At 41.1% G+C, this 23,717-nt stretch overlaps 1 protein-coding gene across 1 annotated transcript; it reads left to right on the top strand.

Moving 5' to 3' along the window:
• The first annotated feature begins 1,686 nt into the window (after positions 1–1,686).
• Positions 1,687–23,026, top strand: RND3 (Rho family GTPase 3). Its single transcript, XM_075180912.1, has 5 exons — positions 1,687–1,996; positions 2,589–2,676; positions 18,579–18,688; positions 19,454–19,588; positions 21,199–23,026. Exons 1-5 carry the CDS (start codon positions 1,847–1,849, stop codon positions 21,448–21,450), a joined length of 735 nt encoding a protein of 244 aa, XP_075037013.1. The 5' UTR covers positions 1,687–1,846; the 3' UTR covers positions 21,451–23,026.
• The last annotated feature ends 691 nt before the right edge of the window (positions 23,027–23,717 follow it).

The following is a 23,717-nucleotide window of genomic DNA, read 5'->3' on the forward strand; positions in this document are numbered from 1 at the left end:
GCTGTAGAAACACACAGGCCTTTGGACCACTGGAGATATTGCCTATAGCAACCAATCAGATTCTAGCTCTCATTTTGTAGAATGTACTAAATAAATGATAACTAGAATCTGATTGGTTACTATAGGCAACATCTTAGTGTCATATTTGAACTGGTGTCATTAAACTAAATTTTACCTCAAAATTGGTTGTTCTTAGTAATGCACAATTCTGCTGTCATCTTGCGGTGAATAAATCGTTACCATAACAACTATAGGGCTATCTGTCATTGTATACCTCTCTGTCATTTTAAAAAATACAAATCTCGTTTATTTGCAGTAGACTAGAGCTGGGTACACACTACAAGTTTTTCACCCAACTTCTGTGCGATCACACGATAAACGGCAGTTTGGGAAGATATCGCATTAGTGTGTACGCTCCCACCATCATGTTTTAGGCTCTGTACACAGTACAGTGTTTTCAGCCGATTATTGAGCCAACCAAACGATAAACGACAGTTTGGTAAGATATTGCATTAGTGTGTACACTGCAACAATGAACGATTATTGTTCCAGATCACATCGTATCGTTTCCTTTGATTTTTAAACAGAACTAAAAATGTTGTTCAACGATGAAACAATGTCATTCTAATTCTGCAGTGTGTATGCACTCAGGACCTGCAGTGTCCATAGATCTCTATGGCATACTTGCTAACCTTTGGTAAGTTAATTTCGGGAGATTCCAGGCAGGGGGGTGTGGTTGGAGGGCAGGAGGGGCGAGGCGCGGTAATTCGCGTCATTTTGGCTCCGCCCCCCATGACAAAATACCGTTTTTGTTGCGGTGGTGGGGCCAAAATTACGCGATTCACAGCGAATCGAATCATTTTGAGGAGCAAGATGCCATATGGGGGATATTTGCCTGCTCTCTCAGGAGCCCGGGAGACCTACCCGAATCGGGAGTTCTCCAGACATTCCGGGAGAGTTGGCAAGTATGTTCTATGGAATGTGCAGAGTCAGGATCTTTTCAGCCGATGGTTATAACAGATGATGAGCACAGATCTGAAGGTAAATCGTGTAAAACACGTATACTGTGTACGCATGCATCGACATGCTGAGTGGGACTCTTTTTTTGGTCTGTCATTGGTAAAATCGTTAAAGATGTCACATCGGGAGAAATTTTCTGTTGTGTGTCCCCAGCCTTATGGTACCATAGGTTATCGCATCATTTGATTTGGTTTTATAAACTTCCTAAAAATCACGAGTCAAGGTGGAACGATGTCGGGCAAATGTGAAAGTGTGCACACACCCACGACCAGCAACGTAGTCAGATATCTGTAGAGTGTTCAGTCACAATCTTTTCAGCATATGGTTATGAGAGATGAAGATCACAGATCTGAAGATAAATAGTGTAGGTGCCTACACATAAATCTGTATACTCAATCAGTGGTTGGTACAATCGTTACAGAAATCGCATCTGCAGTAATATTCTGTACTGTGTACCCAGCTTTATAGTTCAGCTATAAAGAATCTACTGCCATATACAATCATACAGCAGTCACTGTTCCGCTAGTGACCCCTAGATGGCGCCCTGCCTACAACACAAATCCATAGCAGGCTGCAGCTCAGCATTCTTTGCAGGCTCCCTACAAGGAGAGAGGGTGGGTCTGTGGCAGAAGAATAGAGTAGGGGGGAGGACACATAAAACCAAGTAGGAATAGTGAAACAAAGCTCAGTCATCTCTCTATTGGATGTGTGAGCGCAGCTCGGCTGTGGGAGGATATAGCAGCTGCGGGGATCGCTGGGGACAAGCTGCGCCTCTTCTCTCTGCACAACTTCTATTGTATTCGGAAAGAGGAATAAGTTCTCATCAATGAAGGAGAGACGAACCAGCCAGAAACTATCTAGCAAATCTATGATGGATCCAAACCAGAATGTTAAATGCAAAATTGTGGTTGTTGGAGACAGCCAGTGTGGCAAGACGGCTTTATTGCACGTCTTTGCCAAGGACTCCTTCCCAGAGGTAAGTCCATGTTGCACCCACACCCCTTCCTGAATGCCATAGGGGCTTAGTGCTCCTTCTAGCTCCGGTGGGGTTAATTAATTCACTCCCCAGACCTAATCTCTCACTCTCCCCCCACCCTCCACTGTTCTCAGGGATATAGAATTACTCCACAGTCCCCTGGTTAAATCTGTCAACTTCACTAATACACTGATATATATATATATATATAAGTTGCAGGTTTGCTTAGATGACTGTTGAGCACAGATTGCAAGCTCTGTGGGTCAGAGTGGATTTTTCGATTGTCTTTATGTCCTGGCTTACACAAAGATTTTAACTTTCCTATGTCTGTGCATGCTGGTTATAAACTCAATGTGCATATGTAATTTAGTGTAATATATCTATCCTATAAAGCCCCTTCATGTGTGGTTGCACATTAAACCTCTGTTGCAGTTTGTATGAGGTTATACATCATAAAACTAAGGATTTGCTCTGAAACCTGATGATCTCTTTAGAAACATTTAGCCATAACTTTCAAAATGTGTGTTGAACCGTCAGGCGGGCGTAACATCATGAGAAGTGATCTAATCTCTTTTTGTCTTTTTCTGTTCAGAATTATGTCCCCACTGTATTTGAAAATTACACGGCCAGTTTTGAAATTGACACCCAGAGGATAGAACTGAGTCTATGGGATACATCTGGTAAGAGAGACGTTTTCAGAACAAAATATTCGTATATATCCTATGTGCCTTTTGTTGACCATTCCTGATATGTGATGTTGTGCAATATTGATTTGGTTTCAAGGCGTTGCTGTTGATCTGTGGACGATTTAAAATCTGAGGCGTCATGTTGCTGTGTTGTTTGGGGAATCATAAGATTATCCCTCTAGTAGATTATCCCTTTTTGCCTGGGAGCTGGGACTGCATGCGTCAGTGTACTTTTATTTCAGGATCCCAATCACTGCAAATGGGGAACCCCAAACTCCGATTCTAGGGCCTGACCTCCAGATGGTACTACTCAGTGTCCTGCCACGGTAGGGTCAGATAATTAAAGTCACATCCCTAGGTGTAATTGGTCCTAAGACCCAGCCTAATCTATCTTCATCTGATTCTAAATTTCTCTTAACAAACTGACGCAATGAGAGTCATGGTTATTCCATTCAGATATCTCTTCAATGGCAATTTATCTAATGTACTGTAGTCTATTATGTAAAATTTCAGTTTAATCAGCCCTAGGGGGTCAGAAACCATTATATAATTTCCACGCTGTGTTAGAGAGACCTTCAGAATATAAATTTGCAAATCTCTGTTCTGTTTCGTTTATTATGATGTAACATACAGGACTATTCCATTACACATACGCAATGCATGTTTCATTTCTGTGATCACTGCCAGGGAGTCACAGGAGGGTGGCAATGTGGTATGCTATGATGTACAGCTTAAAATATTTCCCAGGGATCACCTTGCCTGTGAAATACTAGATATGCATGCAATACAGTTGCTGATTCACATTTGTATAATGAAACTTTCCAAGACAAACGCAGCCAGTTGTCTATGACACTGACCCTACAATGGGTCTGTAATTTGATGATACAGGTGTCCGAGCAGGTCCTGGGAACAGTCTTACAACACAGCCAAGCGTGCTGTTCCTTACTAGTCGACAGGTCAGACTACTGAACCATCGTTACAGTAAAACATCACGTCTACTTTAGGCTGCTACAATATAAATGTTATTCATGTACGCTGTACAGTACTGCATAATGTGAATTTCAAATAAGAATTAAATAATATTATGTGATGCTCCGATTGCTGCTGTATTATTTTGTAACTTTCTTTAGTATATTTATTTAACTATACCCTTTACAGTTTCACAAATCCTATATACAGTATTGTGATCTGGTTTAGAGATTCAGCAAACATATTTATTGTTGTCCTTTTAATGTAGAACAATCCTATTCCTCAGAGCTTTACAATACTGGAGACATAATGAGCATTCCGTGATGCAGGAGACCACAATGAAAGGGGGAAAGAGGGATCCGATTGCTTAGCTTAAAATAATGTTTATTATAATACCAAAATGTCATGTATGCAAACCTATATTTCATCAGGAATCTCTAAATATTTTTGTGTGTGTGTTTTCTATTTATTTTAATTTTTTTTCACAAGTTGTGTTCCACAACTGTATAGCCAAATCTGGCAGAGATCTGGTGGTTAGGTGGTCAAGCCGTGTATGTGCTTCTTTTGTCTGAAAGCTGTATTAAGTAGGGCCCTGTCCTGTTATTTCATTGTAGATTCAGTTTGGCTCCCTGGTTGTTCAGCTCTGTGGAATAAGTTAGCTCTTTATAAATAAAGGATAAGGCATAACAACTAGTATTTTAATATGCATCCTATACATACTGTATGTATATCTAGAGGTCTGTTTTGCCTTTTTTTAAAGTAGCTTCTTTCATCATCTTAAACATGGTTATTTTGACTTCGCTACTGAATGATGCAAACAGTGTGTGTGTATATGTATATATATATATATATATATGTGTGTGTTTATGATGGTGCTATAGTATTAAATTTCTAATGTTTTCCACTTCTCCACCAGTGTAAAGGATAGGGAGTTGGTGTTTTTAATCTTCTTTGTTGCTTATTCCACATCTCTGGTCATGAGTCTCTGCACCTCATTAACCCCTAACAGTCATTCGTTCCATACTGTCTGTTGATTGTAGAATGGATGTGGTGGCTCCTATAGAAATAGTTGACATTCCTTAGATTTCAGGCAGCTGGTCTGCTGACTGTGGAAGTAGTGACTGCAGGGGGAGCAGTGACTTGAGATGGGCCATTCAGTTTTTAGTAGCTACAAGCGGCTATATTAACCATTGTTGCACTGAAGGACTCTGGGTAGGTGACCACCAGTATTATAGCAGTTCCTGGTGTCACTATATTACAGAAACCTAGACACTTTTAACATGGCTTCAACACCATCCTCCAGGAATCTCTTCCTGGCTGAATGCACTGTAATCTCCATGGGTAGAAGACAGATTATGACAAATGGGTAATGACCTAATATGACCTCTTAGGCACTTTCTAGATGAGTGGGAGGGAGACTGGGTCCTGCAGATTCAAGGACATCCTGATTGCCCGTCCAGCCCTTGTAAGCTGATCTCAAGGGACAGAGAGTGGGGGGAGATCTTGGTTCCCTGTCCAGGGCGTTGAAAGCTGATCTCTGGCAATGGGACCTGGGGGAGGAAGAGGAATCGGAAACACGGATATAGCTGCTTCATGTCCTGACATGTTGCTTCTCCCACCTGCTCCTCCTGATCTATTTGGGTATTGCCACTATCCCTGTCCCTGCATTATGTTTTGTGATATCTGTTTATCACTTGTTAAATAATATGTATATATAATATTTTCTCCGCTATAGATTACAACTGAGCTTTACATTTCAGTGCAGGATTCCGTCTAATCTCATTGTAATTATTATTCTTCAATGTACTGTTTACATCCTCTACCTAATTATAAGTCTGCGATAGGCCTGCTTCTGTTTTACCTTGTTGGGTATATACACATACCCTGCTATGAATTTACTGCTATGTATGCTTATTAATCCAGATCTTGGACCACGTGTATTAATCATTAAATGTGCGGATGACTGGCTGAGGATCATTTGTTTTATAGTTTTACTGCAGCTGAATAATTGAAATTAAAGGAGATTTATAGTATGAATCAGTTCATCATAACCTGTAGCTCTTGTTGTACATGGAACCACACTGTAAGTGTAATGTGTTATATTCCATTATATAACGATTGTGTACACTTTTCTGTCAGGAAATTGGGGGGGAGAGCAGGTATGAAAATAGATGGTGGAGGTTTGATGACATGATTTGTGTGGTAAGAGGGCGGGACGCTGGAGCGCCCTGAGTGGGCGGGACGCTGGAGCGCCCTATTCGCGTCACCAAGTGGGCGGAGGAAATCCTATAATGTTGCTATGTGCCTCATCACGCCACTGCCCACTTGGCGTTCACTGGAATGGGTGTGGCTTAATGATGACATTTGCGCCATCCAGGAAGTCCCCACCTCTTGTGTTCTGTATGGTTTGTACAGAATTTCCTCTCTATTCTTCTGGGTCGCCTAGCAGTTGATTTAACATTAACTGTTTCATAAATGCCCTTATCAAGAGTTATCTTGCCTAAGAAATAGAGACGTGAGGCTTGTTTGGCGAAGAAAGGACACCAAATTTATTTAAAATAAAATGGTGGGGGGGAAAAAGAAAAAAAATCGGGACCAATCGGCTACCAGAGATTCCTACGTCAAATTGTGGCAACTGAAAAATGTACTCTGGCACTTCTAGGCAACGGTGCCCCACTCTCTCTGTTACTAATGATGCACCTCCCTTTTAAGGGATAGTACTCCACCGCCACCCGTATGTGTCATTATACCTTTACTGATTGGCTAACAAACTGCTGCTAACAAATCCTGCATTAATAACTCTTGCAGGGCCCATATTTATTTTACTGCAACCTGGGCGCCTATATGTCACGGGGCCAATTACCAGCACTCTGTTGCCCTTAAGTATATTTGCAAACATTGTTTATGGTGTTCTGTATTACTTGCACAATTTTTACTTACCCACTTCTTAATCTCTATACTCGCATTGTTGAAGGGAAATATGCAAAGTGCCACGGTTACATAATCCTATCCAGCAGTTTTATCATATTATTTATAGTGCTCCAGATCTGTATCTGACATGCAAATATTCACTGGCCCAGCAGGAAAGTGTCTCTGGAAATTACATTCAAGTCATAGCAAGTGTGCGTAGCCAGAAGTTTCCTACCGTCGAAATTTGTAGGAAGGACTGTGTAAGAAAGTGTACGTATCCAACAGACCCCGTATTATATGGCTGCCAACATCTGCTACCGCACTTAGCTGGCAACTGGCAAGGATATTCCTTCCATAGCTGTATATAAATGAAAAAAGTATTATGGTATTTGGAATATTTTTAATATAATTTTATAAAACGCCAAGACCTCCCACAGCGCAAGAATAAATAGCACACAAAGGGAGGGCGTTCTACCAATGACATGATTTAACATAGGAGCGCAATGGGAATTTAAAACTCTGCACTTTTTAATTTGTCATATTTTTCAAAGGAAGTCTTTAGATTGTAAGCTCTTTTGAGCAAAGTTACAGCATTGCAATAGGGCGGGTGTACCATGCAAATCACTAAAAGACTCATGTTGAAAGTGAACTGATACGTTTTGTAAAATATGGGGAAATTGGGGTATTCAGTGTGTCCTTTGTATCTGAGCTGGTACTGTACATATTTGCCCTCTGACCCTCTGTGTAAATATTGCTTTAGGGTAGTGTCAGATGGAAGCTCTTGAATCCAGGATTTACCCTCTTATACACAACAGCATGCAAAGGATCTGGATAGGGAAGGATTCCAACTTCGCCTTTCACTAAAATATTTACATCCTAATATATACTTTTCACATACTAGAAGCATTGTGTGTGTGGCAACTCCTTATATATACATCCTGCTCTGGGAAAGCCTGCCAAGTGCCCGTGCATTACTAGAGATGGGAATGCAGTGCGTTTCTTTCTATTTTAATCATTCAGGGGTAACTTTTATCAAGCTGTGGAGGTGTTGCCTATAGCAACCAATCAGGTTCTAGTTGTTATTTTGTAGAATGTACTGAATGGTAATTAGAATCTGGTTGCCATAGGCAACATCTCTTTTTCAAACCTGTAGCTTGATAAATTTTACCCCTTACTCTGGTCTAGAGATGGATTCTAGGCCCTGGTAATCACACATTCAACCACTGCGCTTGTCTGTAATGGCTGAATGTTGCAGAACATGTAACTAATAATTTTATTTATATAGCGTTTCTCTCTTAGTAGGACTATAACAGTGTTGGCTAACCTGTGACACTCCAGGTGTTGTGAAACTACAAGTCCTAGCATACCCTTCCAGCAATAAGCTGCTATATATTGGCAAAGCATGCTGGGACTTGTAGTTTCACAACACCTGGAGTGTCACAGGTTAGCCAACACTGGACTATAAGCACTTTACATTTTCAACATGTCATACAATGTCAACATAATCAGATGAGAAATAAACATGAGACGGGGAGTAGCCAAAGGCAGCCATCTTGGACACACTTAAGTTATGCCAACAAGAGCATAGGGTGGGGCAAATTACCTGTGGGCGAGACCAGAAACGGGGTATAGAGATACCTGCTTTTCAGAGTTTACAATCTGGAGGCTCCTGTCATTTTGCTATAGATGTACCATACTAGTCAACTTATGGCAGTGTCTGGGTGCTGCCGGAGGGGAGGTGGGCATGTGGAGGGCGGGGCACAGAAAATCACGTCCTTTTGGCCCCGCCCCCGCGACATGACGCCTCATTTTACAGCGGGGGTCGGGGCTATATGCCGTGATTCTCCGGGAATTTTGGATTTAATTCTGCCCACTTCACTAGGATGTGGGCAGATGCGGGAGGCTGCCATACTCTCCCAGGAGTCCGGGAGACCCATCCGGACATTCAGGGAGAGTTGGCAAGTATGAGATAAGCTCCATGACCACTGACTACAACTTTTATTTTTAAACTGTACCTGTGTTCTAAACATGAGTACCCAATTAAAATTCACTAGGGTCCAGAGACCTCACCGAGGTGTGAGGCACGAAGGGCCTCAAGCTTTTGTGATGTCGCTTACACCCAACAATTCACTAGGGACTTCTTCCCAGTCGACAAAATGGCCGCCTCTATAGTGTGCAGGCAAAATGTTCATTTGAATCCAGCGACACCCTTGGCATAGATCATGCATATTTTCTGTAAGCTTAATATGGCTACTTTATATTGAAAAGCCAGCAGCAGCCAGAGGCTTATTAATCTCCAACTTTGTGTGAAGTGTTTGCAATTACTGTCATCCAGACCCAACCAGACAAAATCCCTCTCAGAAGGCAGATTCCAGACGTGTGTTCTCCCGGTTGTTTTAGAAACCGTTTTTGAAACCATTTGTCTTCAAAGGCTCAGTAAACATTTGATTATTCGCCTTCCAATTTATATGTGGAGAGTTACTCAGGCTTTGTACTTTCCATTTATTTATTTTTTTTCTGTGTAAAAATCTGATGCCATTTATATGTGGAAGGATATTGGGTTTTAATTAAAAATGTTTGCTATCTCCCAGTTGTGCTAGAGCTCTTTTGTGTTTGGGGGTGGAAGTTTCTAGAAAAGCATGGAAATGATTAAAAAGATCTGCCAAAAAAATGTTAGGCTCCCAGTATATTTGGCTGGGTCCCAAGACTCTATTGCGCAACCTGTCCCTGCTAGGACATGCTGAGGGCCCCCGTCAGGAGAGGAGGAAAAGGCTGCAAAAATGTACAGCGGCTGTATATAATGTGTGTATTAAAAAATATATATATATATATATATATTATTTGTGACATTCCAGACACAGATTTATTTATTCATTTTCCCCTGGTTCTTTTATAAACAATAGTTTGTGTGGCCCTAATGAGTATTCTGATTTTCTTCTCAGAAAGGTTATCTTGCAGCGCCAAATTCATTTTGTGTATATCTAATCTATGTTACATACCAATAACATTGGCCCATATGATCTATCTTATATATGTGTGTGAGTGGTTTTTATAGTTGGTGTACTTTTTTTTTGTCTTTTATGTATATAAAGGATAACTCTATTAAAAACAATATGATAAACAAATGGTTACTTCATTTCCACGCTTCCTTCTCCCAACCTCAAAAAAAAATTAAAATTAAAAATAAAGTCTGCAGCTCACAATAAACTCGCCCCTCTATTGTGCAGAGCCTCAGCAAGAAGCCCTGTGGATAGAACATCCTTCCCTCCGCAGCTACCGTGGACTCCTCTGGTGTCCTGCGGTGTTCAATGACAGCCGCACAGCAGACACTCAGCGTTTAGCATGCGGCTGATATTAAACAGCGCAGGATCTGTCGGAGGGATCCTGCAGAGCGGTAGAGGGAGGGGGGGGGGGGTGATTATCCCCTTGTGACCTAAAGAATGGACGGGGGAGACCAGTCTGGTAAGCCTAGCCTGCACTTGCAAGCTAAAGTTGGATGGTCAATGAGCGGGGAAGGAGGCGTATATATTGTGACAAAGCTTGAAACAAAAAAATTTTATTTAGGGGTTTTACTGTTGGCTGCCTCCATTGAATTTGGTTTATGACGCACGCTGTAGGTGCAACTCATAACTCCTCGCTTTTGTGCACCTGGATGGTTCTGGCAGAAATCTGCATGACCCCACCAAAGAGGATTTAACGCTCTGTCTTAGTCATCTTGCACCCACTGTGTGTCTGTAATGAATCCACTTTAAAGTATGGAATTCCTTCTATGAAAAACATGATGGCGATGATATACATGTGAAAACATATGGTGTATATCTTTAATACAAAAGTAATGCCTGTTTTATTGGGCCACAGTTGTCTGCTATTCCCCAAGCATCAGTGATTTATTCAGGTTATTGAAGCAAGATGCGAAAAGAAGAGAGACGTAATATTTTGTGAAAGGAAGTCCGTTTATCATCACTCTGTGCAAACTACCCATCAGCTGCTCTGACAAGAGGCTTCTCTAAGTAGTAATCAGGAGTAACTGCACTTTGATCAAAGCATTGCGTTGCTGTATGTTGGCAATATTAAAGAAATTAGGGAATTTTTTTACCATAAGATTCCACTTCTTAAAGTCCCTCTCCCATTACACAATGGCTGAGTTCCAAGAGGCAGTTCCCAAAAAAGCCAATAACGTTGTGTTGTATGGAACATATGCCTAGAATTTATACCGGCAGGTATTTAGAGTTTGACATTGTAATTTGGAGACTTTTGCAATGTGTTCCAGCTTTCTCCAAGTTGCTTTTTTAACAGATGTTATGAGGAAAAGTTACCCTTATAAAAATGTGTTGTTAAATATACCCCCCCCCCCCCACACACAAAAAAAACAAGTTCATCCCAAAAACACTACACATTCTGTTTTGTAGCGGACTTTTGTTTTCATAAGGCGGTTATTGGTTGTTCAATTTCGCAGTAGTTGTACTTTTAAATTGTAGTAACTAATGTAAAAAAGACTCAGGAGGCACTTTGACACCTAATTGACTCAAGGGGACCTTCGACCATGCAAAAACTTTTAATAAACGCTGCAAGCATGTATGGCGACTGATTTTACTGGCTCCCTGCTATCTATCAACATTTTTGCCCTTTGCCTGTCCAGGTGAAAAGATCCACCCTGGACAGGCATCTAGGAATGGATCTGTTCCCTGCGATAACTACATCATAGTGATTGACAGTCCTAGTGCTATTGTAGCATGTTTTCAGGGCAGAAATTCCTCTGAAATCTGTTTTGGTAATACATTTTTTTTACCCTCTTACTGTGTGTGTTTGCTAATTCTTGTGGTATATTATAAAAGGCACATGGTCTACACCAGTGTTGGCTAACCTGTGACACTCCAGGTGTTGTGAAACTACAATTCCCAGCATACCCTTCCAGCAATAACCTGTTATATATTGGCAAAGCATGCTGGGACTTGTAGTTTCACAACACCTGGAGTGTCACAGGTTAGCCAACACTGGTCTACACCAATGTTTACTAAGAGATTGCGACTTCTTATTGGTCCTCACATTCCACTCTGTTGCCAATTTAAAGTGGTCTTCTCCAGACACTGTAGACTGCCATTTTGTGGGAGGAGCCAATATGTACAAGCGTGCGACCTCAGCAGTGTCATTGGTTCTAGTGATTGTCATTCGGTTTTCAAAATGTCTGACTCCACTGTTTAACGATGATGGATGTTCCCTGAGCGCCTGCTCAGCATTTTCAGTTCTAGGCAAATGTCCACATATACTTTCTACATAACTATTGTCACTGGAAGTCTGACACTGTGGTGGTATTGTGGGGTTTTTTTTTTTCTTCTTCCTGGAATAATATCTATAAACATGTTTTTTTCATTAATATTCTATTCGGTAATATTTTGAAAGAAAGCTGAGAAAGGAAGTGCAATAGCACGGTGGCTCAGTGGTTAGCACTTCTGCCTCACAGTACTGGGGTCATGAGTTCAATTCCCGACCATGGCCTTATCTGTGTGGAGTTTATATGTTCTCCCCGTATTTGCGTGGGTTTCCTCTGGGTGCTCCAGTTTCCTCCCACACTCCAAAAACATACTAGTAGGTTAATTGGCTGCTATCAAATTGACCCTAGAGTGTGTGTGTGTGTGTGTGTGTGTGTTAGGGAATTTAGACTGTAAGCTCCAATGGGTCAGGGACTGATGTGAGTTCTCTGTACAGCGCTGCGTAATTAGTGGCGCTATATAAATAAGTGGTGACGATGAATAGTTTGTAAGAGAAAAATATTTGTCCTCTCGGTCCGCCAGGTAGATAATAATGCTGGATTTTAATTTAATATTCTTTGCCCTGATTGGCTCAGAAGTTACCCCCAGCGTCATTATAAAGCTACACTACTGGTACAAGACTTTCACCAAGGTCCCTGGCAGACTGTCCTGTGACTTTGGTTGTGGATTACAGAACTAGCCTATACATTCTGAGCACCAACTTTAAATAGGGAGGAAGAGGCTTGTAGGTGGACCAGAAGATCACCAGTAAAAATTCTTGCACACAGCGGCCCCCTGGGCTCCGGCTAGGGGGAGAAGTAAAATATTATTTTACTAGGCGGTAGTGCAAATGTTAAAGATACCAGTTGTCTAAACACATAAATGTTAGTTCAGGCCACAAGAAAGTGTAGCTGTATGTAGATGGCAGGTGCACTATAAAGCATAGCTTGCAACCAGCACTAATGTGTTCTGCTGGATTTTAAATGTTCTTTTTACTGTTTTTTACATTGTTTTGGTTTAATAAAAAGAAATTGGTTTAAATGTGTAACCCATCCTCCCTATCTCCCTGTCAATCATTTACACAGCTTGATTTCCTAATAAAAGGCCATACAAGATAATTGGGGAGACAGGATGATTAATGTGCTGGGAATCCTCTGTTGCTGGTGGCTTTAATGCTTGCAGCGTGCATCCAGGGATCCTGAAGGGTCCTAGAGCTGGCACGTTGGCTGTGCATTCTCCTGCTGATCCTGGAAAGGGAATGTGAACATGAGATGTGAAGCCTCCGGGGAGTTCGGCTGTACATATAAGAGTAGCACAGACACAACTTGCAATGTACACAGAGTATGTCCGAGGTAATGGGAGCACACTAACGGGCATGTGTTCCGAATGAGTAATATTCTAAACAGGAAGTGTCTGTATGGTGATCTCTATTGGTGTCATGCATTATTATGAATTTTTTATGGCTATATAGTTAATGTGGCTCCTTCCGTCTGCAGAAAGCATTTATTGCATCTTCTTTGTGTTTTTATTTAAAAAAAATAAGAATAAAAAAAAAAAAAAAATCAAACCAGACAATTACTTGGTAATGTAGCATTACACTTCCAGATTTAAAGTGTCCCAATTTCTGGGGATTGTCCTGTGAATGAGGACTTCTGTCCCGATTCCAGGACAGCCGCCCCTTCAATGCCATGTGTACCAGCTGCATGTGTGCGCGAGGTGTCTTAGGGGAGGCGAAGGTGTCTTCATCATCATCATCATCATCATCTATTTATATAGCGGAGTTTTCAAACTCCTTACCACCACGTACAAGGCTCTCTCTCAGTCTACGGCCCCTTACATCTTTAACCTCATCTCCATTCACACTCCTGCCCGCTCCCTACGCTCAGCTAATGACCGCCGCCTCTCCTCCACTCTTATCACCACTTCCCACTCCAGAATCCAAGACTTCTCCCGTGCCGCCCCCCTCCACTGGAACGACCTCCCTCGCTCCATCCGTCTCTCTCCTAATCTGTGCTCCTTCAAACGAGCACTCAAAACTCACCTGTTCCTTAAAGCCTACCAACCTTCTACCTAACCCGCATCTCCTCCAAACGTTCTACTCTCTCTCCTCCCGGTCCCTCTCCCCACACTTCAAATTCCTCCAATTGTGTCTGTTCGTTCACCCACCCTTAGGATGTAAGCTCGAATGAGCAGGGCCTTCTTCCCTCTTGTCTCCACACCTGTTCTTCTACTTCGCCTCTACTGCATTGACCCAACTGGAGTTTCTGAAGCATTGGTATTTTTGTTTATTGTTCTGTATTGTTATACCCTGTATAGTCTACTGTTTGCTTTGTGTACGGCGCTGCGGAAATCTTGTGGCGCCTAACAAATAAATGATAATAATAATAATAATAGCGCCACTGATTCCGCAGCGCTGTATAGAGAACTCGCATCAGTCCCTGCCCCATTGGAGCTTACAGTCTAAATTCCCTAACACACACACACAGACAGACAGAGACTAGGGTCAATTTGATAGCAGCCAATTAACCTACTAGTATGTTTTTGAAGTGTGGGAGGAAACCAGAGCACCCGGAGAAAACCCACGCAAACACGGGGAGAACATACAAACTCCACACAGATAAGGCCATGGTCGGGAATTGAACTCATGACCCCAGTGCTGTAAGGCAGAAGTGCTAACCACTGAGCCACCGTGCTACCTCTTCAATAAAGTCGCAGGTTCTCCGGTAATACACCAAGGGAATAAAATAATTTGAAGAGCAGATACTTTGTTTCTCTGCAGATACGCAAGCAGTGGAATGATGAAGCTGGAATGTTTGCTGTGAAATATGTTGCGCTATTTTCACTAACTAGGGACTTTTAATCCCGCTTTTCTCATCAAATAATGCTCTGAAAACCTGAGTCGTGTATGTTTCCTATAAAACACGTCAGCATGTATATTCAAACCTTCAGCTGATGTCATAAATGGAGTTTAAGAGTCTACAGACTGTGTGTGATTAGCGTGACGAATTCGCTGGTTTATGCCACCGTTGTGTCTCCGGTGCAGCCCGGTTTTATGTACATATATGGTCTATTGGATGAAGCTGCAATGATTTCAGCTAGCAGGTATGTGAGCTAGGAGTTATTGCCTATGGGTGAGGCTTGTGAACATGGCACATGGCATTCATTCATTTTCACTCACAGTTGAATCAGGTGATGCTTCACAATGAGCTTGTTGCACAATACATGAACGTTTAGCACAGTCACAGAACGAGGGCTGGAATTCTCTCTTTGAAGTTTGATGTAGGATTAACATGATTACTAGTAAATAAGGTTGGAGATTCCACTGCTCTTTATGACTATGTTGGTTTCTAGACTTGTTGACGTGGTCATTACTAGAGGTACGTGAATCTGCCGCATCTCAATTCTCGAATGGGTGCGAAAATGTACCGGCATCGCTAAAATTTTAGATCGATTTTAAAAAAAATAAATAAAAAAAAATTGAGCTAAATCTGACCTTGTACCAGCTAAAATTGATATATTTTGGCAGTTTTCAATGGTGAACGACAAACAGTGTAGTGGTCTGTAGAAAAAAAACAAGAAGCTAGACAAATGATAATATTTAGTAATGTCCAGCACCGCCCAAACGCCTGATTATGCCCAAACTCCGCCCACAAATGGGCATATTTGGTCGAAAACCCACCACTTTCCCAGTAGGCCCCACCGATTATTATTTTTTTTTAATGTCCTCCTTCCTAATATGTTACTATTACGAGGTAGATTTGTCAAACCTTCTGAAAAAGAAAAATGGAAATGTTGCCCAGAGCAACCAATCAGATTCCTGTTATCATTTTCTGGAATGTACTAGATAAATGAGAGCTAGAAGCTGATTGGCTGCTATATACCCCATCTCTGTAGGACTACACGACGGCGCCTCACTCCCTGTCACTCTCCCCTCTGATCTATTGACCATAAGAAAGAACAGTATTGATGTAGTTTGCGTGACAGTAAAGCCGAATAACTTTAAACAGCTGTATGCAAATTGGATGTATGACATAACACATTTGGCTGCATCTATGCTGTAAAGCGGTGGTTCTGGATGCATAGTTGGCCTACTGGGACATATAAGGAACAATTTTCACGTCCCAACCCCCACAATTCTTTAAATAAAATGAAATGCCTCATTGTTTGGTTGTGTGAGGCAATGCTATTTTATAGTAGAGCTATGTAAATACCAATTGTTGTAATGCAAATATAAAGAAATAGATGAGGTAGATTTTCATGTTGTAACCCAGATTGCTAACCAGGGGCGGGCTGGGCCGAGGGGCAATATAAATGTGATTCGGCCGCGTCATCAATGACGGCGTGTGTGCCCCGGGTTGACGTCCGTCAGCTCGCGCCTGCTGCTAACGGCACACACATTAAATGGAGAGGATGGTAAGGCGTGCGGGGACATGTAGTTCTACAGCAGTTGGCAAATTCCAGATTGCCCGCCTCTGCAGCACAGTGTAAGACACATACACATGCTACACAAAAACCTTATATAATAAGTTCTAGTATTTTTCCTTACGGTTTGCAAGTTTTTAAAATTCTATTTAAAATCATTGTATTTTTTTTTTATCGGGAGCAAATTATTGCTTTGTAGTATATGATACTGCTGGGACTTGTAGTTCCACAACAGCTGGAGAACTACAGGCCTTAAATATAGTATATACAGAAAGTTGTATATAGACATTTTGCATTGCGCTGAAGGTGCTCCCATTCACGGCAACTCCCCGGGTGCCCAGGAGAAGCCTTCACCAGAGAGGTCACATAATCCTGACTTTCTGCCTGTTAATAGTACCCTTACTGCCGCCTGTGGGTAGGGGGTCTTAAGATAATAGTTGTGATTCCAAAAATAATCCCCCTGCCCTCAGTTTGTTTAAAGTAATTTGAAACGGACAGAAGAAGTATGTCAGGAATGTTCCAGCCTGAGATCATTAGTCTTCTACACTTTCCTGAAGCAGCTTCATGTTCCGTCTCTCCATAAAATCCCATTTCAAGGACAGTGCGCTTACATGTGTGTGTATGAGTAGACTTATTATTAACGTGGCCCCTTCAGCCAACTCAAGGCCCCCTCCAGTCTTGTCAGCACACAAACAGGCAAATTAACAATCTGCTTCATTCTTGTGCAAGGAAGAAGTACATAGAGGAAGTGAGGACTGTGACATGTGGGAGCTTAGTGAGGAATGTTCTTTAAATCTTTTTAGACTGAAAAATTGCCTCTTAAGGAAAATGTATGTTCTCTTCCCGTATGAGATGTTTGTACATCGCGGCCTTCTCCAGTCTTTCGTGATATGACCAATGTATAGTGCAGTTCTGCAGGGGATACGTTTTATTACAGCCGGGTGGGAAAATATGACCTCTGTCTCTCAGTGTAATTAATAGAAATATGTAGAAAAAGTTTTTTTTAAAAAAGATATCATCATAATCATCAGTTATTTATATAGCGCAACTAATTACGCAGCGCTGTACAGAGAACTCATTCACATCAGTCCCTGCCCCATTGGAGCTTACAGTCTAAATTCCCTAACACACACACACACACAGACTAGGGTCAATTTTGATAGCAGCCAATTAACTTACTAGTATTTTTTTGGAGTGTCGGAGGAAACCAGAGCACCCGGAGGAAACCCACGCAAACACGGGAGAACATGCAAACTCCACACAGATAAGGCCATGGTCGGGAATCGAACTCATGACCCCAGTGCTGTGAGGCAGAAGTGCTGTCCACAGGCCACTGTGCTGCCCACAGATAAATGATGTTTGTAAATTACGAAGCATAGAAAAAATAAAGCAAGTACATAGTTTATGAAATTGAAAAATACAATATTAGTGTTTCCATGCAATGCCAAGATTGTGTTGCTTTGTGTCCCCGAATTACTGCCAACCGCAAGCCTCATAATTTGATGGTTGATGTTCAATCTGAAATATACACTTTCTATTGCTCCATGCAAAATATTCTGCATGTTTAATCAGAGCTGGGACAGCGTCGGCCTAAAGGGTTATTGGTTAGACATCTTGTTAGTAATGTTATTAATAATTTATGGTTCTGGACTACTATAGCAACCACAGTCATAGGGCACAGAAATGTGAGCAGAGAGGCTTTGGAATGCCCCTCTGAGCTCTGTATGCACTGTGACATCCTCCTTCTCCCGCCTCTGCCATCACATGACATGCTGAGCGCTGTGAGCCTGTGTCTGTGTAGCAGACTGACTGCGCCTGTGTCTGGTGGCCATTTTTGTTCGCCTGGCTCAGTCCGGGAGATCTCTCCCTAACCAGTGGCAGTCTCCTGGACATTTCGGGAGATTAGGAGACTATAAATTATATTTCCATGGACATTAAATGACTGATGACCAATAGTAATAGGGTAGTAATGATCTCTTTGTCTAGCTAACTATATAGGAAATCATTGGTAGCTTTCAAGGTTCCACGCCCCATCGGTGGCAGATTGCGACTAATATTGGTATATAGTAGCGTTTGCTTGGTATCAAATTGAAATAACTTGTGATATATTTATTTACAAATGTGTTCTCAAAACTACATCCAGTATAAGTTAAAAATTGTCCAATTTAGATTGCGCGTTCATTTTGTTTTTTGTTTGCGTTTTATTTTCTTGGATGTAGAATATTAGAATTTTGCTTTGTATAGAATCCAAGGGAAAATCATTGATCATATGTATTTGAGTAATGTGATATGTATTTAATGTCTTGTACTGTGAAATTTTGACACTGATGTTCTTTGACTTTGCAGGTTCTCCATATTATGACAATGTCCGTCCTCTCTCGTACCCAGACTCCGATGCCGTCCTTATATGTTTTGACATCAGTCGTCCTGAGACGCTTGACAGCGTGCTTAAGAAGGTAACGTTGCCTTTTCTGTGCACACGATCTACGGAGCTGACACCAAAGATCCCTAATTTGCAATTCCGAGTCTCCGACACATTAATTGTTCATTTCCATTCAGTAAAAGCTTCTTCCACTGAGCTCATCAAATACTAAAATTTAATTGTGTGATAAATAAACACACTTTTTGTATAACTTGATTAATGAGGCTGGAGGGCAAAGTACTGTATCTTTCTAATCCAATTTTTTCAGGGTTTTTCTTTTTCTTCCTTGTTCTTGTAGTGGGGATTTTTTTATTTTTTGCATATAACATACATTGATTTCGAAAATTATCTCTTCCAATCCAGTTGGGTTTGCAAAATAGTTGCCCCTTTTGGAGCTTAGTCTAAATCCCTTCCCCACACACACGGGCTAGGGTCCATTTTGTCAGAAGCCAGTTAACCTACCAGTACGTTTTTGGAGTGTGGGAGGAAACCGGAGTACCCGGAGGAAACCCACGCAAACACGGGGAGAACATACAAACTCCACACAGATTCTGACCAGGGCCCTATGTCATACCAACGCTGCAACTCGGCAATGCTAACCACTGTGCTTCCGCATATGACTCCATGTTGTATACATGTTTTACTACATGCATGCAAAACTATATATTTTTTTTTATATATTTTATTGTTTAAAGGAGCCACACATAAACACGTCCATATGAGAACTTGTTTGTATTTTAATGAGACTTTCCATCCTGTATAAAGTTGAATTGTATTAATATTTTATTTTTTTTTGCAGTGGAAAGGTGAAATTCAGGAGTTTTGCCCCAATACTAAAATGCTGCTAGTTGGCTGCAAGTCTGATTTACGAACAGACCTCACAACGCTGGTGGAATTGTCCAATCACAGACAAACGCCCGTATCATATGACCAGGTAAATAAGGAAATAATCTGGCTTATAAAATAATAGTCTATTAATGATAAAAAAAAATCCTATTTGTACTCTTTGGGGTGATTGTATTACACTTTATGGAAGACTACATTCCCCTCTTCCCACCAGATAGCTAATTATAGATAGTACAATCTGTACTAATTACATGGCTCCCTCTGTCTGTATGTAGTAGTTAAAATGTATCACAATGTGTTATCTAACCCATCAGGGCTTTACATAAGTCAGAATCAGGATCAAAGCCTGCGCTGGGTAATTATCATTGGCATGTACTGCAGTGTTCAGCCACGAGCAAGACAGAGAGTTCTTCAATGTGACTTAGGAGTTAGGAATGTTCATGTAGATGTTATGTAACTGGCCAGTTATATAAGTATAATGACTGAGACTGTCCCTGGTTGTTTACTTGGAGCTGCCTTTGTTTGTATTTAAATAAGACCATACTAAGGCTATAAGAAGAAATAACTATATAGTACACAAGCAAACTTCGTTTGAAGTACAAGTATGGAGGGTGGCAGGGTGAATTGCGCCATTTTGGTCGCGCCCCCTGCAACACATTCCTGCAATCGCATAATTTTGGCATGAGGGGCAGAATGGCACGATTTGCGATGAATTGCGTCATGGCGGCTCCTATCCTGCCCACTTTTACTAGGAAGTGGGCGGAATGCGTGAAAATGGCCTGCACTCCCGGGAGTTCGGAAAATCTATCCGGAATTCAGGAGTCTTCCAGAAATTCCGTGAGAGTGGGCAAGAATAACGCCACTAATGTGAAAAAATAATTTATAAATATATATAATAATTATGAGAGAGAGATGTAAAACCTGTTCTATTTAATGGGTAGTGCAAAAATATAACTTTTATTTGTAGAGTTGTGATGTTACTTGTGTCACATGACACCTTTTTAAAGTCCTCTGTCACCGTCGGTGAAGGTTAAACGCTCCCGCATGTGAGGGTCAACTCGTACAAGCAACTTTCTTTGTTAAAACTTTGATATTATGAGACCAAATCCCCAGAAAGGTTCTATATTATAATGCACTCGGCCTATGACCGTCTGTATAGTCACAGAATTCCTTGGCGACTTCTGATATCCTTATACATTACTGTAGAGAGGATACATTGCCCACATTGACCTATTTTTATGTTTGTCGCAAGCTATTTTGTTTTAAACCTTATTGTGTTTTACTGAATTTTGATTAGGGTGGTTTTTTTTTTTCTGACCCCCTTTACTTCCCCCGTTAGCACAGGTCAGACCTGTGAATAGTTTTCAAGATGGGACACTTCAGATAAAGCAAAACATTGATGGTGTTTGATACCTGTGATTTATATACCGACAGGGTTTCCATTTTGGCAAAGCTTGGCCTGACCATTATGAATTCTCCAGTTACCCCCACAATGTATTTAAATTTTGACGGAAATGAGCCAGGTTTTCCAACATTGAGTTTGTATTTGGGATTAGAGAAAAAAAGAATTGTAAATGATCCAGATTGCTGGCCAGCAGTGCCAGTATTTAATTTTTTTGGTGGATGGTCTAAGGGAAAGGAACTACAAATATTAATGGCTCGCCAGGTTCTCACATTGGTTTTTTGTCTTATTCACAGGGCGCAAACATGGCCAAGCAAATTGGAGCAGCGACGTACATAGAGTGCTCATCCTTACAGTCCGAGAACAGCGTCCGGGACATTTTCCACGTTGCCACGCTGGCGTGCGTCAATAAATCAAACAAAAACCTCAAACGGAATAAAACTCAGAGAACCACAAAAAGAATTTCACACATGCCTAGCAGACCAGAACTGACCACAGTTGCCACGGACTTGAGAAAGGACAAAGCGAAAAGCTGCAGCATCATGTGAGAGATCTTAATAGTGGAATCCTATTGCGATCTAGTGAATACTCTATGATGGGCGCAGCCACAAGGGAAATTACTGTTGGGAAAACCAGAGCTGTTAAGGATTTTCTTCACATTCGATTTGGTAGTTATGGTTGGAGCATGCTTGACCGCACAGAGGAAGAGAAAGTTGGATGTTTCGGCAAACGCTCTTTTTGAAGAAAGCTATGCCGAAAAAAATGAGAAGCGATTTGCCATGTGTAGACGGATGAGGGGAAATGTGTCTTCATCTCTCGAGAAATGATCAAGCTCAAATTTCAGTTTCCTTTATCTATTCACATTCTTAAGCCAAAAAAAAAGTTCAGAGCAATCTTAAGTATTCACTTTGACTATAGTGAGTTTGCACTCTGGAAAAAAAAAAAGTCCCTTTGATCACATCACCCCGAGCGTTCTATACAAGAAGACCACAGTGGTCGATTGTAACGTTCTGCGGAAAGTTTCTTCCTGGCTTTCCTCTAATATAACATTATTGCACAGATACATAGTCCAGGTAGTTTATGGTACTTCTTTTTTTAATGACCTAGATTTTTAATGTGATAGTTTTTTTTTTTTAAAAGATATGATGATTAGCTGGTATTAGCTGACCCAGGCAATGAAACTCATTGAACATTCAGTTAATTGCATTATAAAAAAAAAAAAAAAAAATTAAATTTAAGAGTGCCAGACTCTTATCTTAACTTCTCTGGAAGTTAAGAAATTAGCAGTTAGCATCTGATATCACGGTCTGCATTGTGAATACTTTTTTTTTTGTTCATGATTAAAAATATAGCTTCGGAAAATATTCTTATTGTTTACATAGTACACGGATATAAACTGCAAATGTCCCGGAACCTTTCATTGAATATTTTTGCCAGCCATGACGTTCGAGCGTCCTACCAAGAAGGGGTTAAGTTCAAGTCCCTTTTTTTTTTGCACAGGATGCAGATGACAATACATATGGCCACGTTCAAATTTGGCTTTTCTGAGCATTAACTTGGGAGGTCTGGTTAGATAAACAGAATTTCAGCTAGGACATATCTTGCCGTCTTATGCTTGTTGGATGCGAGCATTCTCTCCATTAACCGCTTCGTTATTTGAAGCATGGGTCTGTGTTATGACAATTAAACACTCTCTGTTTCATGTGTAGACAAGCGCTCTGTCACAGTTGTCCTACAGCACTAGGCAATCCCTTTTTTTGCCATTCCAGTCTTGTTTTTCTGGCTCCTCAGACAGGGGTGAGCTCTCCGCTTCGTCGGCTGGAGTGTCCAAGGGTGGATTCTGTAATTCGCCACAGGTTCCGATGATAAACCACAGCCGTACGCTTTCAATAACGCAACTATGTGCTTTGGGCAGTATTACAACAAAATAGCTAGCAAATGCTTTCTCTGTATTTAAATATTGTAACAACCAGATAACTTATAACTGTCTCACAGCTGGACAGTGTTAGTATTTTTTTTTATTTTTTTTTCAATGTCCGTCACCTTGTATGTTTGGTTTGTAAATGTTTTTGCTGTATTTATTACGTTTTTTCCTTTTGAATAATAAAGGCTTCCTTAAGATTACTCCGTCTCCTGTTTTTTAAAAATGCATTTAAAGAGTACGTGTCATAATGAAGGCTGCTATTTTGTGGTCTGAACCAATAATTAGGATAAGGCCGTGTATTACCATTATTATTACCATTTATTTATATAGCACCACTAATTCCGCAGCACTGTACAGAGAACTCGCTCACATCAGTCCCTGCCCCATTGGGGCTTACAGTCTAAATTCCCTAATATATATATATATTGTTAGTGGCCAATTAACATACTAGTATGTTTTTGGAGTGTGGGAGGAAACCGGAGCACCCGGAGGAAACCCACGCAAACACGGGGAGAACATACAAACTCCACACAGATAAGGCAATGGTCGGGAATTGAACTCATGACCCCAGTGCTGTAAGGCAGAAGTGCTAACCACTTAGCCACCATGCTGCCCGTGTATCAATACATTAGGAATTGGGGAACAGACACATTGTTCGGAGACTGAGGCCTATCCATTTACGAGGAACCAGTGATGTCACGAAGTCCTAGTGAATTGATAGGCTACTTTCTCATGCTCAAATATGGCTGCCAACGCTTGTGCTCTTTTGGAATAATGCTTCTATATGAACAGCACTTGCAGTAATTTTGTTAATTCACAGTTATTTACATTTTTAACATCATTTGTTTAAAAGTTCTATAATTTGCATAATTATTCATCACATATATCCTG

This window comes from Mixophyes fleayi, chromosome 7 (genome assembly GCF_038048845.1).
Source record: "Mixophyes fleayi isolate aMixFle1 chromosome 7, aMixFle1.hap1, whole genome shotgun sequence".
Classification (NCBI taxonomy): domain Eukaryota; kingdom Metazoa; phylum Chordata; class Amphibia; order Anura; family Limnodynastidae; genus Mixophyes; species Mixophyes fleayi.

Excerpts from the sequence above, each read along its gene's own strand:
- RND3 (XM_075180912.1), top strand. The coding sequence starts at position 1,847 with ATGAAGGAGAGACGAACCAGCCAGAAACTATCTAGCAAATCTATGATG. Across the intron at positions 2,677-18,578 it reads GAGTCTATGGGATACATCTG|GTTCTCCATATTATGACAAT; the intron begins GTAAGAGAGACG and ends TTGACTTTGCAG. Across the intron at positions 18,689-19,453 it reads TTGACAGCGTGCTTAAGAAG|TGGAAAGGTGAAATTCAGGA; the intron begins GTAACGTTGCCT and ends TTTTTTTTGCAG.